Genomic DNA, 20566 nt, shown 5'->3' with positions numbered 1-20566 from the left:
CCTTCCTCCTCTCAGGCATGAACTGAAAAAAATTCCGTCCCACCAATAAGCTTGCATCCCTCCCCAAAATGTTCTTACCCAAATAACACATAACCATCAAGATCAGTTTTTCAAGCAGGCATGGGCAAAAACACAGGATTGCCTAAGTTTGCTTATCAAGATACCGACACTGGCCAAAATCCTAATGAAGTCCAGGTTCCACATACACGCTCTCCCTATTGTACACCCTTTCTCTCAAAAAAACATGAAGTGGCTTCACAATCTAAGCTTGATAAATTGATGTCAGTTGCATCGAAATGAGCCCTGATAAAACTTCTCTCACTTCCAAGACAAAGCAGTTCCCAAAAGCATTTTTTTTCCCCCAGGTATTTCTTCAAGTTTTTTTTCCCCACACAACTTTAATGCAACCCTTGAAAAAGAGAAAAGGAAAGGCTGTTGCTTTTCATTGACTGAACCATCCAGCTCTACAGGAACATGCTAGGTGAATGAAGAGCAACCTTAATTTCATGTTGCCTGCTGCCAACAACCATCAGCTGCTGCCCAACTACCGGAGCATCGGGACCCTATCAGGGTCATCCTCTGGCATAGTACCATCTTGGACAAGTAGTATGATGTATCAAAGTGCTCACTAGTGGACTGACTTAGACTGATGTCAAACATTTTTTTTTAGAGCAGGAACAGGAGAAAGGAATCTTCCTTTCCTTAGCGCTCAGAAATTACGCTTACTTCTTCCTCCTTCTTGACCCACTTACTTACTATTTTGTAAGAAACAAAGAATCTCAGCAAAAGGGATGAAGAAAACAAACAAGTTAGATGGTACCAGAGTGTTCACCCAGGGAGAGAAAACGTATCCCTTCACATCCTCCCAAAGCTGGGCAACAACTCAGACCACCAAGCACCTGAGCTGACCTAGGTATGCCTTCTCCTCAGCCCTTTTCCCATGCAGTTCCTGAGAGTTTTCTTGGGACACACCTCCACCTCGGGGCTGAGCATCATGCACACATTTCGGAGCGCTCCCAGAAGCACTGCAGCCACTTAGGGATCTTTCAGCACCTCTACAGCTGAGATGGTAAGTTTTGGGGTGTAAATGGTGACTAGGGATCTAAACTTTGGATCTCTAACATTGCCCAGGTATCTGATTTAAAAGTATCTCACTGGTTTAGGCTGTGTTATTAGAATCTCACTGAGATTTTTTTTCTACAGCAGCAATGCTCCACTAGCGTAGCACACACACCTACCGGTTGGAATACTCCATTTATTTCTAGCTTCCAAGAACAAGGCATGAATTACTACACTTGGATTTTTGCTTCACAGGAAGTTTAACAACAGGAACAGAAAAAACATTCCAAGATATTAGTTGTAGGTCATGTAGCGGGGGGTAGCACTGAATTTCGCATACGATTTAATGACTTTGTTCACTGCTTCTAAGAAGTCTTTCTCTGTTGCGATTTTTCGACGTGCTCGGATAGCAAACATGCCTGCCTCCGTGCAGACACTGCGAATCTCAGCGCCTTTGAAAGAAAGGGATAAACAAATTCAACACTGACCACCAGTGGAGATGAAGCATATGCAAAATTGTTTTTAAAAAAAAAATCAGCTTACCTGTGCTATTAGGACACAGTCGAGCCAACAGTTCAAATCTTATGTCTCTTTCAACGCTCATCGAACGAGCATGTATCTTGAATATGTGAGTTCGCCCCTGAAAAGAGAGTGGTGGATAGAAGTGTTCATGCTATGAAAGAGGTGATGACTCTCAGCATGCAGCGGTCCACATCCAGAGCAAGGGCAGACGGAAAATAAACCTTTTATTTGCTGCCCAACTATAGCTTCCTATGTCTGGACTAGCATGTTTAAGTGTCCATGATACTAAATTAAGAAAATAACTTTAAAAAGAGCTTTAATGGTAGAAGTACCTCAAGGAATCTCTCTCAGAAGAGCCAAACACTACACATTCCAACTGAAGAAATAAATCACAGATCTGGTTAAAGGATTCTTTAGCTGTTGAGTCAGGAATGTACGCTGAATATAGCTATTTACCATGGCTTCTCAGCCAGGGATGGAATCTGTGCAGTGTGGGAAACCCTTTTTGGCACATCCTTAATCCCCCAAATTTCCATGTAGTTTCACATAAGTAAAATGTAAGTGCTGCTTTTGTTAATTCTCGTAAACTGCTTCCAGACAATAATGCCCTAACTGAGGAAAATCTCTGATATCAGAATATATTTAGCTGTGAAAGCTTCTCACCTCAAGATCAGGCAAGCTAAACTCTATCTTCCTATCCAACCTGCCGGGCCTCATCAGGGCTGGATCCAGAGTATCGGGTCTGTTTGTAGCCATCAGCACTTTGATGTTGCCTCGTGGGTCAAAACCATCCAACTGGTTGATCAGCTCCAGCATAGTACGTTGCACTTCATTGTCACCCCCAGCCCCATCATCAAAACGAGCACCTGGAGAGAGGAGACACACACGTTTCACAAAGTAAGAGAGGGACCTTCAGAGCACGGACGAGGTGTCACAGCTGCTACATAGAAGACACCCGGAAAAATAATTTTAAATTACATATAAATATTTGTGACGAGTCTAAAAAAGGTGTGAGGGGCTTATTTGAAAATGACACATTTCAAAAAAAAGAGTGAGTGGTGTTATCTGTCAGTTACAATACGCACTATATCTTCATCCTTAATATGAAAAGGCCTCTCTCCCTGCCTAGTAACCGGCCAAGCTGCTGAAATTTATAAATGTAGTTTGTTTGTTTGTTTTGCCTCCCCTCAACCAAAAACCCGCCCCTGTCTTGTCTGTGTAAAAATTGTTCTACTTTCAAAGGACCTAAATACTTCCTTTGGGAAAAAAGATCATTTAGTTTTCAGGCAGTAATAAAGATTTAGTATGTAGTCCAGAAGCTGAAGGGGGGTTAAGTTAACAGTACTTTTTGCAAACACAATACAGAGATTCTTCACTAAAGTTTAAAAAATCTGGGTGTTCCAAACGTGCAAAAATGACTTCTCATCTGGGCTAAATATGTTCCAATTACATAAACCACTTCTTGATAGCTTCCCAGACATGGGACATGCTGGTAGTTGTTTTGCTAAATAGGTATTTACAAGCATGTTTCTTGAAATGCAGCAATCCAGATAAAGAATTACAACACGGAAAGAAAACCTCAAAGTTCTCATATGAGATTAGAGCTATATACATACTACAAACATACCTCCAATGGCATCAATTTCATCAAAGAATATAAGACAAGCTTTTTTAGTTCTGGCCATTTCAAAGAGTTCACGAACCATTCGAGCTCCCTGAAAGCAAAAATCAGGATTTTGTTAAGGATTCAAGATGCATTAAAGAAAAACTATCAAAATCAAACTTTTCATGCTTCCAAACACTTCTGAGTTTCCAATCATAAAACTCTTTTATTTGTACACATATATACAACAGAGCTTTCATAAATCTTAAAGCGATTTGTAAAGGAGAGACAAATTACTACCCTTAAAGTCCAAAGTACAGATGAAGTCATATACCTCAGGGCCAGGTGAAAAATAAGTGGCAGAGTTGGGAATAGAATCCTAATCCTAGAATCCTCTCGAACCACAGATTAAACCCTGCACTGCAAAATCCATTTCATCGACGACAGCACAGTTCAGGTCTTGTAACTGATTGCCTGATCTGCAGAGATTTGTTTGCCACTTCCTCCCCTCTCCTTCTATCTCCAGCATGCAAGTACATTCATCCATCACATCCACTATGGTGTCTGGTCCCCACGACTAGAAATCTGCAAATCGCTCCACACTCCATCAAGTATTTGCTCTTACCTCTCCCACATACTTCTGCACCAGTTCAGATCCAATTACTCTGATGAAGCAGGCATCAGTCCTGTTAGCAACAGCACGGGCACAAAGTGTTTTGCCTGTACCAGGTGGCCCAAACAAAAGCACTCCTTTGGGAGGCTCGATTCCAAGGTTAACAAATCTTTCAGGCTGCAGTGGTGGGAAACAGAAGGCAAGGTTATATGCAAATTAAAGATTACGTGCATCAAAGAGTATATGCAAATTAAGAGCAATATAAACCAGGCTAGGCTGGATGTCACTTGTTAAAACTAGACCTCCTTCCACTTAGGTGTTTACATTCAGCTACATTCTCTTTTCTTGCTTTTTCAAATGCTAACAGGTGCCCAGAATACTTTCAAAATAATAAAAGTTTCAATCTGGAGGCTACTTACATGAAGCAGAGGGGTTTCAACCACCTCTCTCAGCTTTTCAATCTGCTCTTTACAACCACCAACATCACTGTAAGTGACGTCTGGTTTTTCTTCTACCTGCAAACAAAAAGGTGAGCGAGCAGTTAACAGCCTGATGCTGCGTATCTCTCTAGGCTTTCAAGAGCCCAGAACAAAATCCAGGCAAAGTAATCAAAACTACAAGACAAAGCAATGTCATAATAAGTAAAGGCCATTCTCACTTGCATCATGGTGACTGTGGGATCAATCTTTGGAGGCAAGGGGATATGGATTTGATACTTGTTTCTGTCCACCCTGGTGAGAAAGCATAAAGACTATTATTTTAACACCGGTTAATTAAACTGTCATGTAGAAACAACTCTGTAAATTAGAAGCTGAATTCTTAAAACTGTTCTTTTCTCTGGCATCACGACAGCCCAGCCCTGAAAGCTAATAGTCAGATGGGCTAGAAACTGGAATTCCTTCTGCAGAGAAGTTTAAGGTTTCCAAAAATATTAATTCCAAAGTATTTTGAAAACTAAACTTCAGAATATCCCACAGAGCAAACTGGCAAAATATTGATTCTAAAAGTAACTGGCTTCACCTCCTCAGCGAACATTTCCTGTAGCCACTCTGTGTGTAACTGTGCAGACTGCCAAAGAGGAAGCAGGCTATGCAGGCTCCCTGAAAGCTGGGACTACTGGGACCCAAACTGAAAGGTTTCAGTCCATGACGCACAGTTGTCATCAGAATGACATCAAAATCAAAAGATTCCAGCACAGCATGCAGGCGAGTTACTGTCTTCCAACAGAAAGACATTAGTGTTATTATTTCAACTACTGCAAAAATACGAAATGATAGTTGTTGACCTGTCAAACTAATGGATCAGATGAGAAAGCTTCAGTCTTCAGGAAAACTCTTAAGAACATGAAGATTTTGCTTACCCAACTCGCATGCCTTCTTCTATGTCAGTAGGTGCCACCTGGTCACTGAGATCCACCACGAATTTGGCAAACTGCTTGACATTGATGATGTACTTGGGATCCTCGGAGTCTGCATTGATTATCTTTGTACACCTAATACAGAACATACAATTAACATCACCAGGCAGACAAACTAACTGGCTTGCTATTTGTATAAGCATCAAGATGAGAGAGTCGTGTTTTCCAAACACACTGAAATAGCTATTGTACTTGTGATTCCATTATTATAGCATCCTACAATAGTTACAGGAGTAAGTACGAGCATGAAGTACATAATACATCATCAAGCATAACACAGTTCCTTTTTGACACAATGGTAAAAAGCACTTTCAATATGCACAACACATGAACCTTATGCTTTAAAAAAGCCTGCACATTAAGCTATAAATCACATTTTTACACTATGCAGCTCCACTGCAAAGAGGAAGAGTGCACCCACCTTGCAACTTGTAATGGTTGCTCGCTTTGGAGAGTTTGCTTATCTGCAGCCAGATCCCAAAGGGCAGGAGGAGCCAGGCCAGTGTCGGATTCCTTGATTCCTACATACAACACAGACAAGCTGAAGAGGAAGCAGCTAACTGGTATGTCAGCAATCCTTCCCACACCAAAAACCTTACACATAAGCCTGCAGGAAGCTTTTTGAGATCTCTAAAACACATGCACACACATCCTTGATGGACTTCCTAAAAAACAAGTTTCCTAAAAAAATGAGGCCTATGTGACTCTACCAGCTAAACATGCAAATACCAGTCTAGCCATCCTCTAATACAATTTTGCAATGTGTGGACAATAACAATGAAGCTTGATAGAGATATCAGAGATAATCATATTTCTAAAAGTTTCAGAAAAGGAGTGAAACTCTGCCAGTGTTTTCACCGAGGGAAAGCTTTAGTGCGAGATACCAGAACCCAAGGGATTCACACAGACAAAAAACCTTATAAAGCTTCCAAAACATGGATATAAAAAGAACCATCTCCATGTTTTTGAAAGAATCAAGCATTTTACTGGAAAAGAGAAATTGAGGTCTTCCTGGCAGAACTGAGGGCCACCAGAGGATTAGCAACAGGGCAACAAACATACATCAGTGAAACAAACAAAGAAAAATTAGGGAACAAATTAATTTTTATTGTAACTGCCACAACTGGCCAGCTGATCTTAAATGCTAACTGCTCTGATACACCTTTCTTCATTACACAAGGACTGGTACCACTACTTCATGATAATACGCTGGGTTTTTGCAGTCCGTGGAAGTTCACTCACTATTCAAATGCAGCTTGACACAAATCACAACTAATTATCTAGTGGCAGAAAGAGGCATTTGTTTCATGCCACTGTAATATATAAAAATTACAGTTTTGAATAAAAATGTGTTAAACTACAAAATTACATAATCCTATGTGCAGATTAGCCCTGCCCAATCAAAAAGACCATCATCTACAAAGCAAAAATCTCACTTTACCCAGTAAAGCAATGTATTGTTTTGAGAAAAAAAAAAACAAAAATAAACCAACGCAGAAGTTGTTTCAAATCAGCTTCTTAAAAGACTCATTTTGGTATACATGGCCCTTCTACTGAAAGTTATCTTAAGAAAGAAAGATACCAGTGAGCTCATTGATTTTCTTAAGCAGTTGTTGAATATCATCTTCTACTTGCTTGATCTGCCTTGAGTATGTGCTCTGGCCCTGGAAAAGAAATATCATGTAGATTTCGTAACTCAAATTATTTTATGTTTAGGAAAAAATGCCAAAAGCTGCTGAGCGTCAAGATGTTCAATAGACTGTCTTGGTATAACACCCAATTATTGGTCACAGCCAAAAAAGACAGCATTAAGTTCCAGTAACAATATTTTTGTTCGCAAAAATAGAGTGCAGCTACACACAATTGACCAATTGCGCAAGTGGAAGTTTTTCACATTTGTAAATGTCAAGGATTTGTTTTTCTTTTAAACCTGTTCAGCCTTATTTTTTTTAAGCTATTTTTTTCTAAAGTTTAAAAAAGACTTCGTAAAAATTATATACAGACAGAATTCTGTATACATCATCTGAAAATCACCTGTACGAGTGCTTTAACTACCTTACCCAACCTTTCTATCGTCCACAGAAGATAGCAGAAAGATCACGGGGCAAATCAGAAGCTAGGTTCTTGCTTGTGATAAAACACTTTACTATCTTGCCCTGCCTAACGTGGGCAGATCTGGATCTTGATTTCCTTTACAAGATCTCCTTCATATCAACTTGGCAACAAAAAAGAAGCCGCAGTGGGCACAAGTCGTATTTCAGAGCTTCATAAAGGAGTTTGAGCGTTAACAAAATTCAGACTTCTAGCAAACATATCCAAATCCAGACATACGCTAAGCTGCAAGTTTCATTTTTCAAGAGTTCTTTCACAGACCCACTGTACTTTCTGGTGGAGAGGGGAAATTTGCAATTTAAGCCTTATTGTCCATGGAAAACGCCTCCCGAGATCACATTCTTTTTGACATGGCCCATGTATCCCTCACTAATAGTTTTTTAACATGATGGCTAAAAGCAAGTAAATTTGATGGGAGAAGGGGTCTTAAAGTTATTGTTCTTTATAAAGCAAGAAAAATGGTTAGTGAAAAAGCCCTAGCTGTTAGACCCCTATGACAATCAGCTGCAAGATACAAAACAAAAATAGAAAAAAAAACCTCATTACTTTCAAGCTAACAAACCTACTGGATTATGTTTAGGGCTGTGGGTTGGGTTGGGGGCTTTCTCCTCGGAAGGCGGAAAGGCAGAAAAGATTTTGGCAGGAGAGAAAAGCATTAGGAGAAGCAGATTTACTAACTACTCACTAAGTATACATCCCTCCACTCTTGCATTCAATTCCTAACAGGACTTGCTTTTTTTCTTTAACACTCTTGTATATGTGTGCTACTTACATATGTTTTCAGCAAGGCAATATCTCCTTCATCCAGAGCTGAAACAAGACAGGAAAGACTTAGCTTCCAATTTTAAAAACAAAACCAGCAGTATCAATTCTGCTTCTACAAGATGAAAACATGTATTCTAAAGGGATTCTTTTGAGTTTCTACTTTTTCACTAAACCAAAGCAGAACAAAAAAAGTATCAGAGATTCAAGAAAAACAAAATAGGGTCTCCAGCTACTCTCTTCAGTCCAAAAATGTGTACCACCCAGAGCTCACAGCAGGCAAGCTACTTAAACTTTGCCTTGCTCAGAGCAGCTTACTGACCTATGACTGTACAGAGAAGGAATTGAAGATAGCAAAACTTCATCTTTTTAATTTTTTGTTTCTAATGTTTAAGAAAACATCAGTGAAAAACTGTCACCACTTTCCACCAGTGGTGTCTCTCTTCCAAAATGCCCAGCATGAGCAGAGAACAGCAACCAAACCTAAGGTGGTCTCAGTAACAAAAAACTACCATAAACTACTAAAGCAGCCTCAAATCGATAACTAATACAAATCTGAGTTTTAATATTGTAAAACGTAAAACATGGGAACGGTCGTATTAGACAAGATAAACAGCCTGGTCCAATATCCCTTCTCCAACAGGAAGGTCTATGAACATGGCAAATACATAGCGAGCTCCCACGCCCGGGTCACGTGTTGTTAACACCCTTAAAAAAATTTCCTTACGTGAGTATTTCTGTCAGTTTTTTGAATCCCTGTAAACTTTCAGAAACTTTCAGCAGAATACGCAGGAAAGAATCCCCTGATTTAAATCAGCATTGTGCTTCCTTCTACTTGACTTAAACTTGGAATCTAAAAATTGTACTTGGGCCTCAGAACTAAGAAAAATATAACTCTCCGTTCCTGTCATCCCCTATTGACTTCCATATCACTTGTAATTTAACAGACGTTTAACATTCCCTATCCCTTCCCCCAAAAGCTCTCTCTTTTCGCCACTGAATGATAGTCTTCACCTTAAGCATCCCTGGCCCTCTCTTTTTCTCTCCTTTCTAATTCCACTGTATCTTTTTATGACAGAGGGAGCCCAAGCCACACAGTATTGAAGATCTAGGTGCAGTGTGTATTATACAGTGCTTTGAGAGGATCTTTTTTGTGTTGATCCTTATTTCTTTCCTGATTATTTGTACTACCCCATTGATTTTTTGATACCTACTCAACACTATGTTGTTATAACGAAAAAAATCTTTCTTGAGTGGGAACAGCTCAAAGTCCACCGCTGATTACATATAGTATTGCTTTTGCTTCCAGATGCATTATTAATATTTACTAACGTGCAATTAAAAGGCAAATGAAATTCAAACATGAGGAGCAACCGGCAATTTTCACACTATGCCGGTATCACCAGAAATATTTGCCACCTCACGCTCCTGCTTCTGCTGAATTACTCAGGGAAGTGGCAACAGGCAGGGCTTGACAGCCACCTCCGCAGGACTCCACCAGCAAAGAAAAAGAAATTATCATGTTTTATTAGGCGGATCTTTTAACTAATTATTAAACCACGAAAAGCCTTTCATTTTACGAAGAGCAGATCAGGCTTTTCAGGAGCCTTTCATAAGAGAACCTTAGAGAGCCTCGGAACCCGTGCAGGCAGACCGTGCCAGCGCTGGGGCCTCGGCTCCAGACGGTCCCGGGCGCTGCCCCCCCGCTGTTTGTTACCCACCCCCATCCATCCTTTGCCGCGCTGCCTACGCGTTTCCCCCGCACGGCCAGCAGGCTTCGTGGACCTGATTTTCCTCAGTTTTCCCTCAGAATCTTTTAAAAACAGAATGATGTTTACGTTTAACACCCCCACCCCACAGACGGCCCCCCGCCGCCAGGGCCGCTGAGGCGGCACCGGCCGAGCCCGGGCCCCGGACCGGGGGGGGCCGCTCGGGGGTCGGCGACCGCAGCACCAGAAACCGCATCACGGGAATTTCTAAGATTTTTTTTCCCGAAATGGCCGCCGGCAGCGCCGCCCCCGCCCCGGTGCCCCGCGCCTGGCCGCGGCCGAGGCGTTGCTCGGGGAGTTTCCCCGCCGTGAACACGGCGGCCCCAGACCGGGGCGGGGGGGGCAGGCGCTGCCGGTTCCACCGCCCGTTGCCGTGGTAACGGCTGGTGGGCCCGGGGGAGACGGCAGGGCCGGGCCCCCACCCGCACCGCTTCTCACCACGGATGGGTTTATCCTCCTTCTCCTCCTCCTTGGTCTTCCTCTGGTCGGCGCCCAGGTAGTCCGGCATCCTGACGGCCCCTGTCCCGCGGCCCGCCCTGCCCCGGATGCGTTACGCAGCACCGCCGGGACTTCCGGCCGGGCCTGGCCGCGCCGCGCCGGGGGGACACCAAAGGAGGGTGCACCGGCCCGTGCGCGCCGCGGGCTCTGCGCCACCGGTATCTCCTTCCCCCCCGGCACCGCTGCCGCCGCCGGAGAGTTCCGCCCGCCACAACCGCCGGCGGGGCGGCGTGCGCCGCGCCGGTTAAACCCGCACCGCCCCGAGCCGCGGGCCCGGGCCCGGGCTGCCGCCGGGCCCGGCTTGGCCTCGCCGCGGATGCCGGTCCCGTTGCGGAGAGGCGACGTGGAGCAGGCAGGGGGGCTCGGGGCTCGGCGGGGGGGCCGGGCCCCGCCGGGCCGCTTATGCCGCCGCACGCCGCCGCCGCCCCGGAAGCGCTCGCCGGGCGCCTCCATGCGCCGGCTCCTGGCAACCGGCGAGGCGAGGCGAGCGGGGCCCGGCGCCCAGGCCCGAGGCTCGCTCCGGCCCGCCGCCCGCCGCCATGCTGCGGGGGGCGCAGGAGGGGCAGGTCACGGCCGTCACCAGGGCGCTGTCGGCCGGTAGGTACCGCCGGCCCCTCGGGCGGGAGGGAGGCGGGAGCGGCCCGGCCCGGCCCGGCCCGGCCGCGGGGCTGTAGCTGGTGCCGAGCCACGGCCGGCGGAGGCGGCGCGGCGCGGCGCGGGGGCGGGCCGGGGCGTTGCTGCCGGGATCTCCCGCTGCCGGCCGTCCCGCCGGGGCGCAGGGCACCCCTCAGCCGCTGCTGTCAGGGCCGGGGCTTCCCCTGGCGTGAGTGAGTGCGTGATCCAGGGGAACAATCCCACCCCTCAAGCACCTGCTTAGGCGTTAGAGTTGAAAAAGCGTCTGCTTCTGAAGAACTTTCCCGTTTATTTTACTTTACCGCTGTCCTCTCACGTGTTGCATCCGCCTTGGTGCTCACTTCAAGTCAGTGTGTGAGCAACAAGTCTGGTTTCGCTGCCAGAGGGAGTGGCCTGGAAAAGGGAGCGGGAACGCAGAGAAGATCAGTCCAAATTTAGTATTTCTGCCGCAGTTATCTCCTCTGTTACTAAAGCCAGGAAGGTACTAAATATAATTTAACATGTGCGTTTCTTTAACGTGAAAGCACCTTTCAAGATTTGAGAACACAGCGAAGCATTTGGAAGATACCATCCGATAGGCATGTGTTCTGGTTCTGGCAGTCTTTAAAGCAGTCTGGTGTTTCCAGAGCAAACTAGAAGGTTTGGCAATCTGTAGCCTTGTGTGATGCAGTACTTTTATGGGCTTTGATGGGGTTTAATTAAAAAAAAAAAAGTAAACCACAGAAGGTGAAGTTGCTTTTATGTTTTTGCTTATAGCATCAGTGCTCTGTCAAGTGGAACCTGTGGGAAGATGGTTTGAAGCATTTATTAAGAGGAGAAACATAAATGTTTCTGCCTCTTTCCAGGAGCTAGAAGATGAGAAGGAACTTTCTGAAGAATCAGGGGATGAAGAATTGCAGCTTGAAGAATTTCCTATGTTAAAAACCCTTGATCCAAAGGACTGGAAGGTATTCAGTTGATACAGATTAGTATCAATTATTTTTGCTGGAAATCTCCTGTCAAAGTTATCTGCCATTCCCAGCTGCTAAAGATCCCCTTCCTCCTCCCCTCCCACCCCCATCTGAATTGGTTTGTGTCCCTTAGCGTTCTAGCTGGGTTTGTATTTTCCGCACATAACCAGTTGATGAGGGCAAACTCAAGGGCACGTCAGGATAAGATCTTAGTCTTGAACTGTTGTTTTTCATTTTACTGCCTGTAAGCAGTAAAAAGTGTCTCTTCTCCCTTACCACCGCCTTTATTCTGGAATTGCATTAGCACTCTTAATATTAAAGACAGCAATTCAATTTTCTGATAATTTACAGAAAAAACAACTTTCTAGGATTCAGTGCTTTAATCCAGTTTAGATTAAGCTACTTGAATTTCTGTAACAGTGGCTTCATTTATTGATATTTAGTTATTCAATAATTATGGCCTTTACGACAATTGTTCTTTTTCTAGTGTTTATTGAGAGAAGCAAGAATTCTGCCTCTTGCTTTTGAAAGACGAGGAGGAGAACTGTTTTTCTGTGTGTGTTGTGTTGTGGCTTTTTAGGTCACATTTATCAGTGTTTATTAGGGTTCATTTTTTTTCCTCAGAATCAAGACCATTATGCAGTTCTTGGGCTAGGAAATATACGATACAGGGCTACTCAGAAACAAATCAAAGCAGCTCGTAAGTACCTTTCCTTCATAAACATACCTTTCTTTCAGATGTACGCAACTGTTTTTCACGTGAAAATACATATATGGCATGAACAAGCTTTTTACTGTTTCACAGACCTAAAAATGCCCGCTCGTTGATTTGTGTTGCTTACCAGCCTTCTAAATTCACATCACAGCTCCAAAATCCACAGGCCTAAAGCTAGGGAATTAAAAAATTTCACTGAGTTCACATCTCGGCTTTCTTGCCTGTGTGTTTTGTCAGCAGCCTTGAGACTATAACTGTACACTTCTGCATTTTTGAATCTGCAGCCAGGCCCAGTGAAAGGCAAAGAAATACAACTAGCCCTGCCCTGTGTGTTTCAGTGGGTTGGTACCTTGAAGCCCCCTTACAGTGGTTAGCTGCCACGTTAATGCTAGTGAATGTTTAAGAAATACACTGCTGTTGTCATTCTGCTTAGACTGAGCATTGCATGGGAATGGAGCAGTAGCTCTTGAATTTTCAGGTATTCAAGTAACTAAAAGTTACTTAGGCCACTGAGAAGCTCAGTTTTGCTCTTCTTTGGTCATTTTACCGTGTGAAAACTGTAAAATTCCTGTGGCTGGATCTCTGGGATATTACCAAGCCGTTAAAAATGTAGTCTTGTGATGTTAAGTTTCCTTGACATTTTGGGTAAGTAAACAATAGAACTTGGAAGTGCCACTGTGCTGCTTAATGATGTCATGGGCCTGTGTCCTGAATCATGATGTGATTCAGAAGTGCATGCAGGTGATTGGGGGTATTTTATGGTACTTGCATATGAAGGAACGTGTTGGCCTTCAGAACTTTTTTCCCTAGAAAGCGATGTGACCAAGAGTTGACTTTGCAAGAAGGATGCAAGTATTTAGTGGAGGAAGATTTAAAAGTACTCTGAAGATTGTTCAATAGCCTTTATGAAATAAACTGATGGTTTTGTGAATTGATCTTGCGAGCAATTGCCTGTATAACTGTACTGGTGTGAATAGAATCACTGTCCCCAGTGAAACCACAGATGAAGATTAAGTTACTCCCAAATGAAAATGAGTGGAAATTAGCAAATTACCAGCTTGCACAGGAAATTATGTTGCCTCAGGTACATGTTGCTTAGCAGTGCCACCATGGAGCATGTGCTAATATAGCATAGGGCAACACCTATTCTGGTGATGATCAGTGGTCTCACTAATCTTGTCGAGCAAGAACTGGGGCATCTCTCTCTTTAGGATCCTAACAGCACTCAATTATTACATGGTGGTATAGAGATGTGAATCTTTCTCACCAGTATATACTGTGCTTTTCCTATTTTTAACAAGAATTCTGATTTGCTTCTCAAAAGGCAGGTTGCTGTAACTACTTGCATGATATCTTCGCTCTGATATTTTATAGTGAGCCAAGAAAGTACTTTTTATGTGTATGATAATATGGCTAGGCAAAGAAGTCAGTTTCAAATCTGGTTTTACTGTTTAAACACTAAGAAAACCTCGGTAGCAACTTTAGTAGATACTCTGTATGTGTTAGTTAAATCTTAGGATTTAAGGCCTAAGTAGAGAGAGAACTTGACCACAGTCTTGTACGTGTGCTTAATGTTATCCATGGGTAACTGCAGCAGTCTTCACAGGCTCATGGCTGTAGTTTCCTTGTTAAATTTCATCTTGGATTGTGTTCAGAACTTGAGTAAAGGGATAGAATACAATTTTTATTTTATCTGAACTATTTTGCTTTTCATTAGAAATAACAACTAAAATTATATTAATTACTTTTCTTTAGTTTTACAGTATGATTGCACAGGGAATTGTACAATCTTGCGCAGTTAAGGTCCTGAAACTGCATTATGCTTAAACTGTACACTTACAGTTACTGAAGCACTTGCTATGCATAATACTAGAGTAAGTCCCAGAAAATCAGTACTACTTCAGCTGATGAAGGTGGAATAGGGTTTCTGAGTTGCGGTTATTTTGTGTCCCAGCAAAGATGAAATAATTTTAATTCTGACAATACTGTTAAATCAAAGAAAGTTCATTAACTCATACTGTTTTCTTCCCGATGTTTGGTGTTTTGGGGGGTTTTTTTTAAGTATCTATTTAGAGAAATGACAATTGGAATTATTGTATTACTTCGTAGTTTGTGAGAAATAAATTGTTGATGATGAAGCGTTTCTAAACCTAATGCATCTGTTTGCTAGATAAATCCATGGTTTTGAAACATCATCCAGACAAGCGAAAAGCTGCTGGAGAACAGATAGGAGAAGGTGATAATGATTATTTTACATGTATAACTAAAGGTAAGCAATTGATCTCTTTTATTGGATACTCTCTCAATTTACTTGATTATCTGAAACATATTTGTAGTGCTTTATTATGCTTTTAAAGAATTGTCAATTACTAAAAAGCCAGAGAAGTTCTTTTCCATTTTAGAAAACTGCCTCGATAAATAGAGATTACATTAATATCACTTCCCTCTGGGTAGAAGCAGTATGGGAATGCAACTGATAGACGTTTGCCTGCTGTGCCACTTAGTGATAAAATGCGAACACTTGTAGCAGCGTATGCAAAGACGAACCACTAGAGGTAGCCACATACCTGGGATAAACTGGTGTGCTATAAAGTAATTCCCCCTAAGACACCAACAGCAATTGGAAAATCTGAATTCTAATGCACTTACTCTGCCAACAGAGCATCTGTTGATTTGATGTAGGATATCGGTTTCTTCAGCTGCTCTTTTTTGCCCACAGATGACCAAGTGAACTCAATTGAATAACATTTCCTTTCTTGTCTGTAGTGATCTAGAACACCACTGCTGGCCGGTTCCCAAACCACAGGGTGTTCTAGGTGTATGACTTGGGCCTCTAGAAATGCTTTGGAGGTTGGCTTTTTCGTTTATTTTAAACAAATTTTTTTGACTCGATAAGATCAAGGCAGGGGGAAATCTTAGAATTTGTGTGTTCTAAACTTTCATCTTCTGCATGTCATCTTACAATACTAGTTAAAATGTTAGATGATATGTTAGACAAGCTAATGATGTTTTCAGCCTCCCTTAGAGTTGTCAAAAGGAAAAAAGTTGCCAAAGAAAATTTTTTTTTTCCATAGTTGCAGTCCTGTCAGAAACTGGCGGATATTTATAGTAGGAACAACCAGCACCTGAATTCAGGAATATTCTCTGTGTTCTGCATGCAAGGAGCAAAATATGTTTCCCCTTAACTGCTTACGATCTAAGTTTAAGGATAAACAGAAAGGAAAGCACAAAATGGCATGGAAGAGGAGTAATGCTTCCAGGCAGCACCTTGGAAGAAGGAAATGCAGTGGTAGAGAAGGGGAATCTGGAGTAGGAGCAAGTGGTAATGGAATGGAGAGAAGAAACTTGGAAAGGCAGGAGAATGTAGGTGGGATTCAGAGCTGGGTCTGACAAAGGAATGAGTGGGAGATACAGTGCCAGGGGAACTGAGTATGTGGGAATAGAATTGGGGATCGGTATGGAAAGGACATCTCTTAAGTGGAAGAGGAACCAATGGATGTGCACAGAATTTCTTGCATCAGGAAAACGGTATGAGGGTTATTGAAGCTCCTAGCTTGCAATGTAGAGGGTAACTGGGGTCATACAGAGTATTGGCAGAGGGAAGTCCCTTCCCAGAGGGGAAGGGAAGACTGGCAGACGGCAGCTCATTGGTGGTCCCTTGCATTCCTTCCCATCTCCATTAACATGCGCAGTGAGATCAGCTTACAGAACGACAGAGCGCCAAGGTCTCCTCCAGCTTATCACCTTCTAGGTCTGACCTTTATGGTGCAGTGTTCTCTGTCCAGGGATGCAGTCAGAGAAGCCCATGAACGATCGCAATATGAATTTGATTCCTTTGATGACTTTCCACTCTTACTGAAAAATAGTGGGTATTGTAGAACTGACAGACAAAGTAATTCCACGCTTCCTTGAGAGAAAACAAGAGTTTACTGAAAGCTACAGTATGTGTGATTCTGGGATTATAAGATTCAGTAATGTGATGCTCCCCAACTGCAGGACTGTAAGAACAGGAAAACTGGGAGCGTGTACATGTTTTGGGTAGTAGCTGTGTGATGTTTTATGCTCTTTCCAAGTCTCGGTACAATGTCATCATGAGCTGCAAAAATTCTGAGTGGCTCCTGTTCTTGCCAGTTCTGACATCATATTAACTCAGGGACTACTTTTACTCCGTGCCTGTCTTAGTAGACTGTTTTTTGTCAATTTATCTGCAAGGATCTGGTATAGGATAAAAGCCTGAGGATGTCATGCCCAAACTCCCAGTGCCGGAACCAAATTTACTGCTATAAAACTATTTTAAATATAATCGGGTTTGTTACGTCGTAATGGCTAAATGTGTTGTTTTTCATAAACATTTTCCTCCTACTTAGTTTAACAGGAATTGACAGCAATGCTGTTTGGTGTCACTAAAATAATTAAACATCAAGCTGTACAGAATGATAGATCCAACACAGATCTGAGAGCATCTTTTTAAACATCCAGAACCTTTTCTGTAACATTCCCACCTTGTGGGGAAGACTCACTTTAGTCTCATGTTTTATGCCTGGTAACTTTTTTTCAGCTTATGAAATATTATCTGATCCTGTGAAACGACGAGCATTTAACAGCATAGATCCTACTTTTGATAACTCTGTACCTTCCAAAAGTGAAGCAAAAGAAAACTTCTTTGAAGTTTTTTCACCAGTTTTTGAAAGAAATGCCAGGTAAGCTATGTCAGACTGCCTTTGCTGTTGCTGGAGAATCAGCATTTGCAAACTCTTCTGGCATTGTGTTTGTAACAGGTGTGATTTTAAGGGATGCTGGGAGATGCATTAATTTGCTAGAAATGTAATACAAGTAAAATAGTGCATTCTCTATTATTTCATTTTAAAATATTCTGAACTGTCACACTGGTGGCATTGAGCTTGACTCATGAGATTTAAAAAAAAAACAAAAAAAGTCTGTTCTCAGTACCATATTACTTACTGTCCTTTTTGTACAACACATTGTTTCATCTTAAAATTATTTACTATACCAAGTGTGTGTATGCTACTGACTAAAAATTCCTTTTTTTATGATTTTCTTATGAGGGTGAGACATTAACAGAAGACAATAGTTATGTTCACAATTTAGCTGGTTAAAAGAGAAGATAAATATAACTATCAATATTTGGTGGTTCTCTCTTAAGGTGTGTGACTTTTTTTCTGCATTTGATTCATGCTTGCCAATTAACTTTGTATTAAGGCTGTCACAATAGCAGTCTATTTCACCTTTTACCTGTATGAAAAAAAGTTTTTTATTGTGTGAGGCACTTTACAACACATTCTGAACAATCCGTTGATTATTTACAGTAGATTCATTGAATGTTTTATCAAGTATTCCAGAGATTCAGACCTGGATCAATGGTTTTCAGATGGGTTGTTCCCTTCTCTGCTTGGAAATGGATGCTATGTCATGGAGTAACAAATTCTAGAGCCTATGGAAGATTTCCCTCTTTGTAGGGAAAAAATGGAATGAAGGCAGAGCATGCATTATTCCCTTGTACTCCATTAGAATATGTGGGAAACTTCCTGTACCTCCCACAGAGCCAAGTTATTCAGAGCACCTTTTGTCCACTTTAAGCTTCTCCACCAGGAGAACATATGTGGAGAATTGAGTATCTACAAAGATAGCTTGTGCTCCATCAGGTCTCCTTGTAGGCACACCAAACTCGGGCAGGAGGAGTTTGCTTTTTTGGGGGAGCTCCCCAGAAAAGGCCCAGTCTGGAGGATGTTTAGAAGGAACTCTGTTTTATTCCTCTTTCCTGGTGCCCCTCTGTGTTGGTGGGAGGGAGCCTCTGATTTGGTATTTTGATTCTGTACTTAACACATGCCATGTTATGAAGTAAGATTATATATATTATTTCTTGAATATATCAATTTATTTTCAGGTGGTCAAATAAGAAAAATGTTCCTAAACTTGGGGACATGAACTCATCATTTGAAGAGGTAGATGCATTCTATTCATTTTGGTAAGTCAGCTGATACTTCAGTTTCTATTCACAGTATTCAAGACGTGTGATACAAAGGGCTTGCAGACCCTTTTGTATGTAGGTTGTTGGCTGTGGTCTGTTCTGACCTTGTAATGTCATGAAATTACTCCACAGCTGTTTGGTGCCTTCCATGAACTGAGCTGGCTTTCTCCTAGTTAATACATCCGCGTTGTAAATTCACAGTTACAGCGGGAGCTTCTGACAGTTCTCTGACCACAATGGCTGTGAACTGAGCTGACCCACAGACTGGAAGTGGGGTTCATCTCGCCTAACTTGTGTTTTCAGTGGAGGTGTCTACTAGGTGTTTAAGCTCCCCTAGTTAAGGGAGGTCTGTCTAGTCCAGTAAAGTCAGTAGAGTTTATGGCTTGACTCATCTGCTAAATACAGATGCTTATATAAAGATTAAATTAATTTCTCTCTGAACTCTACAGACTGCACTATATCTCCACTGCCTATAATGGGAGCTTAGACAACTGCACGGTAGACATTGAGAGCTGGTGAGACTGATACCATCCTAAAATACACTCTGTCCTACAGTACAGATAGATGTAAATCATTACTTTCAATAGCATCTTGTGTTTTGACTTAACATGGAGTGAAATCATTGTAGGTGCAGTGTAATTGTAAATTATGTATTATAAATTGTAAATGACAGTATAATTGCCTACAAAAACCTAATAGTAAAAAAGGTAGATTATTTGTAATAGTTTTGCTGTTTGGTTGGGGTTTTATTTTTTATTCATTCTTGGTTTGTTTTTTTACTTTTATTTACTTCAGGTATAATTTTGATTCCTGGAGAGAGTTTTCCTATTTAGATGAAGAGGAAAAAGAAAAAGCAGAATGGTATGTAAGTAAAAAGAAATTTGACAGGAGACTGAGAGATTGATACAGCAAGATTTTCCAACTTTCTATTAGACTGTAAGTCATAGGAGAAAGGTAGCTGAACTAAGACTGAATTCCACTCTCCCAGCTTAGTAGTCAGTCATGGACTTGAACTGGACTGACTGTGGGCTTCTCTTTGTCTTATTTGTGTAACTGAAGTAGTTCTTGCTTGCATCATAGAGGTGTTTCCGAGGTGCTTTGAAATGTGTGTCCATTTAAGTTCAGACTTGTGGTTCCAGCGAGTCCCAAACACAGGTTGAACCTGGAGCCAGAACAGAGTGGATGAGTAAGCAGGTGTCATTTCTCTCTCCAGCTCTTTATGAAACTGTGCTGAGACAAGTGATACTTTCTAGAATTTAGAGAGATTAGTTCCGATGGCTTGATGTTAATAAAAATTGTGTATTTGGTGATGTAGTGATAGTTGCTGAATTATTCAGACCATGTTGCGGTTGGAAAATACCTTCTATTTTTATCCTTCCTACAGTTATAAACACAGAATGTTCAAGTTAGACCATCAAATTATTTAGTCTTGCACGTATTTCACAGGACACAACCTTTCACTTACTCATCCCTGCATAACCATAACTGACATTGTGTGAACCTCTTCTTCCAAATTTGAATATAAATCAATTTTGTAGTTAGATTCAGTGGTTAGCTTGCTTTGTGGATAAAAACTCTGCCATATTTAGGCTATAGCTAGGCTTTCATTCCTCTTCTTACACCTTTTCCTGATATTAAATTTTTTGAGCTTCTCTGGACCCAGTGTTCTCTCTCCTGTGAAGGTTTTCTGAAGGTGCTGTAATCAATTCCTTATCACTTGTATTTTTGATAAATTATACAGATTAATCTCTAGGCTTGTCATTGGAAGGCTCTTGAATTATTTGCATAGCTCTTTTTCATGCTTATTCCTGTGATTAGTGTCCTTTTTTAAAAATGTTTAGACAAATGGTACATAACACGCTATACTTCAGAGAAAGAACTACATTTCAGCTTCTGTTCAGATGGTCATGATTCTTGTTATCCC

The 20566-nt window shown here is 41.9% G+C and overlaps 2 protein-coding genes across 3 annotated transcripts in view; one reads left to right on the top strand and one right to left on the bottom strand.

The window, feature by feature from the left end:
* Positions 1-1235: 1235 nt before the first annotated feature.
* PSMC2 (proteasome 26S subunit, ATPase 2) lies at positions 1236-10506 on the bottom strand. The gene is made up of 12 exons (XM_075491546.1): positions 10296-10506; positions 8099-8136; positions 6797-6878; positions 5636-5735; positions 5158-5289; positions 4456-4528; positions 4217-4312; positions 3810-3974; positions 3209-3296; positions 2245-2447; positions 1603-1699; positions 1236-1511 (listed from the first exon to the last, which is right to left on the bottom strand). The coding sequence occupies exons 1-12, from the start codon at positions 10363-10365 to the stop codon at positions 1354-1356; spliced, it is 1302 nt and encodes a 433-aa protein (XP_075347661.1). The 5' UTR covers positions 10366-10506; the 3' UTR covers positions 1236-1353.
* A 266-nt stretch (positions 10507-10772) lies between these two features.
* The window catches only part of DNAJC2 (DnaJ heat shock protein family (Hsp40) member C2), an 18348-nt gene continuing 8554 nt past the window's right edge, over positions 10773-20566 (top strand). The window contains exons 1-7 of one of the 2 annotated variants that reach the window (XM_075491513.1): positions 10773-10952; positions 11834-11935; positions 12563-12638; positions 14824-14922; positions 17212-17353; positions 18559-18639; positions 19438-19503. In XM_075491513.1, the coding sequence (XP_075347628.1) occupies positions 11903-11935; positions 12563-12638; positions 14824-14922; positions 17212-17353; positions 18559-18639; positions 19438-19503 (497 nt within the window). In that variant the 5' untranslated portion in view covers positions 10773-10952; positions 11834-11902. Of the gene's footprint in view, positions 10953-11744; positions 11936-12562; positions 12639-14823; positions 14923-17211; positions 17354-18558; positions 18640-19437; positions 19504-20566 lie in introns of both variants that reach the window. The other variant, XM_075491520.1, reaches the window with a different exon arrangement.

This window comes from Mycteria americana, chromosome 1, assembly GCF_035582795.1.
Source record: "Mycteria americana isolate JAX WOST 10 ecotype Jacksonville Zoo and Gardens chromosome 1, USCA_MyAme_1.0, whole genome shotgun sequence".
NCBI lineage: Eukaryota > Metazoa > Chordata > Aves > Ciconiiformes > Ciconiidae > Mycteria > Mycteria americana.
This window is presented reverse-complemented; position numbering and strand designations above follow the sequence as displayed.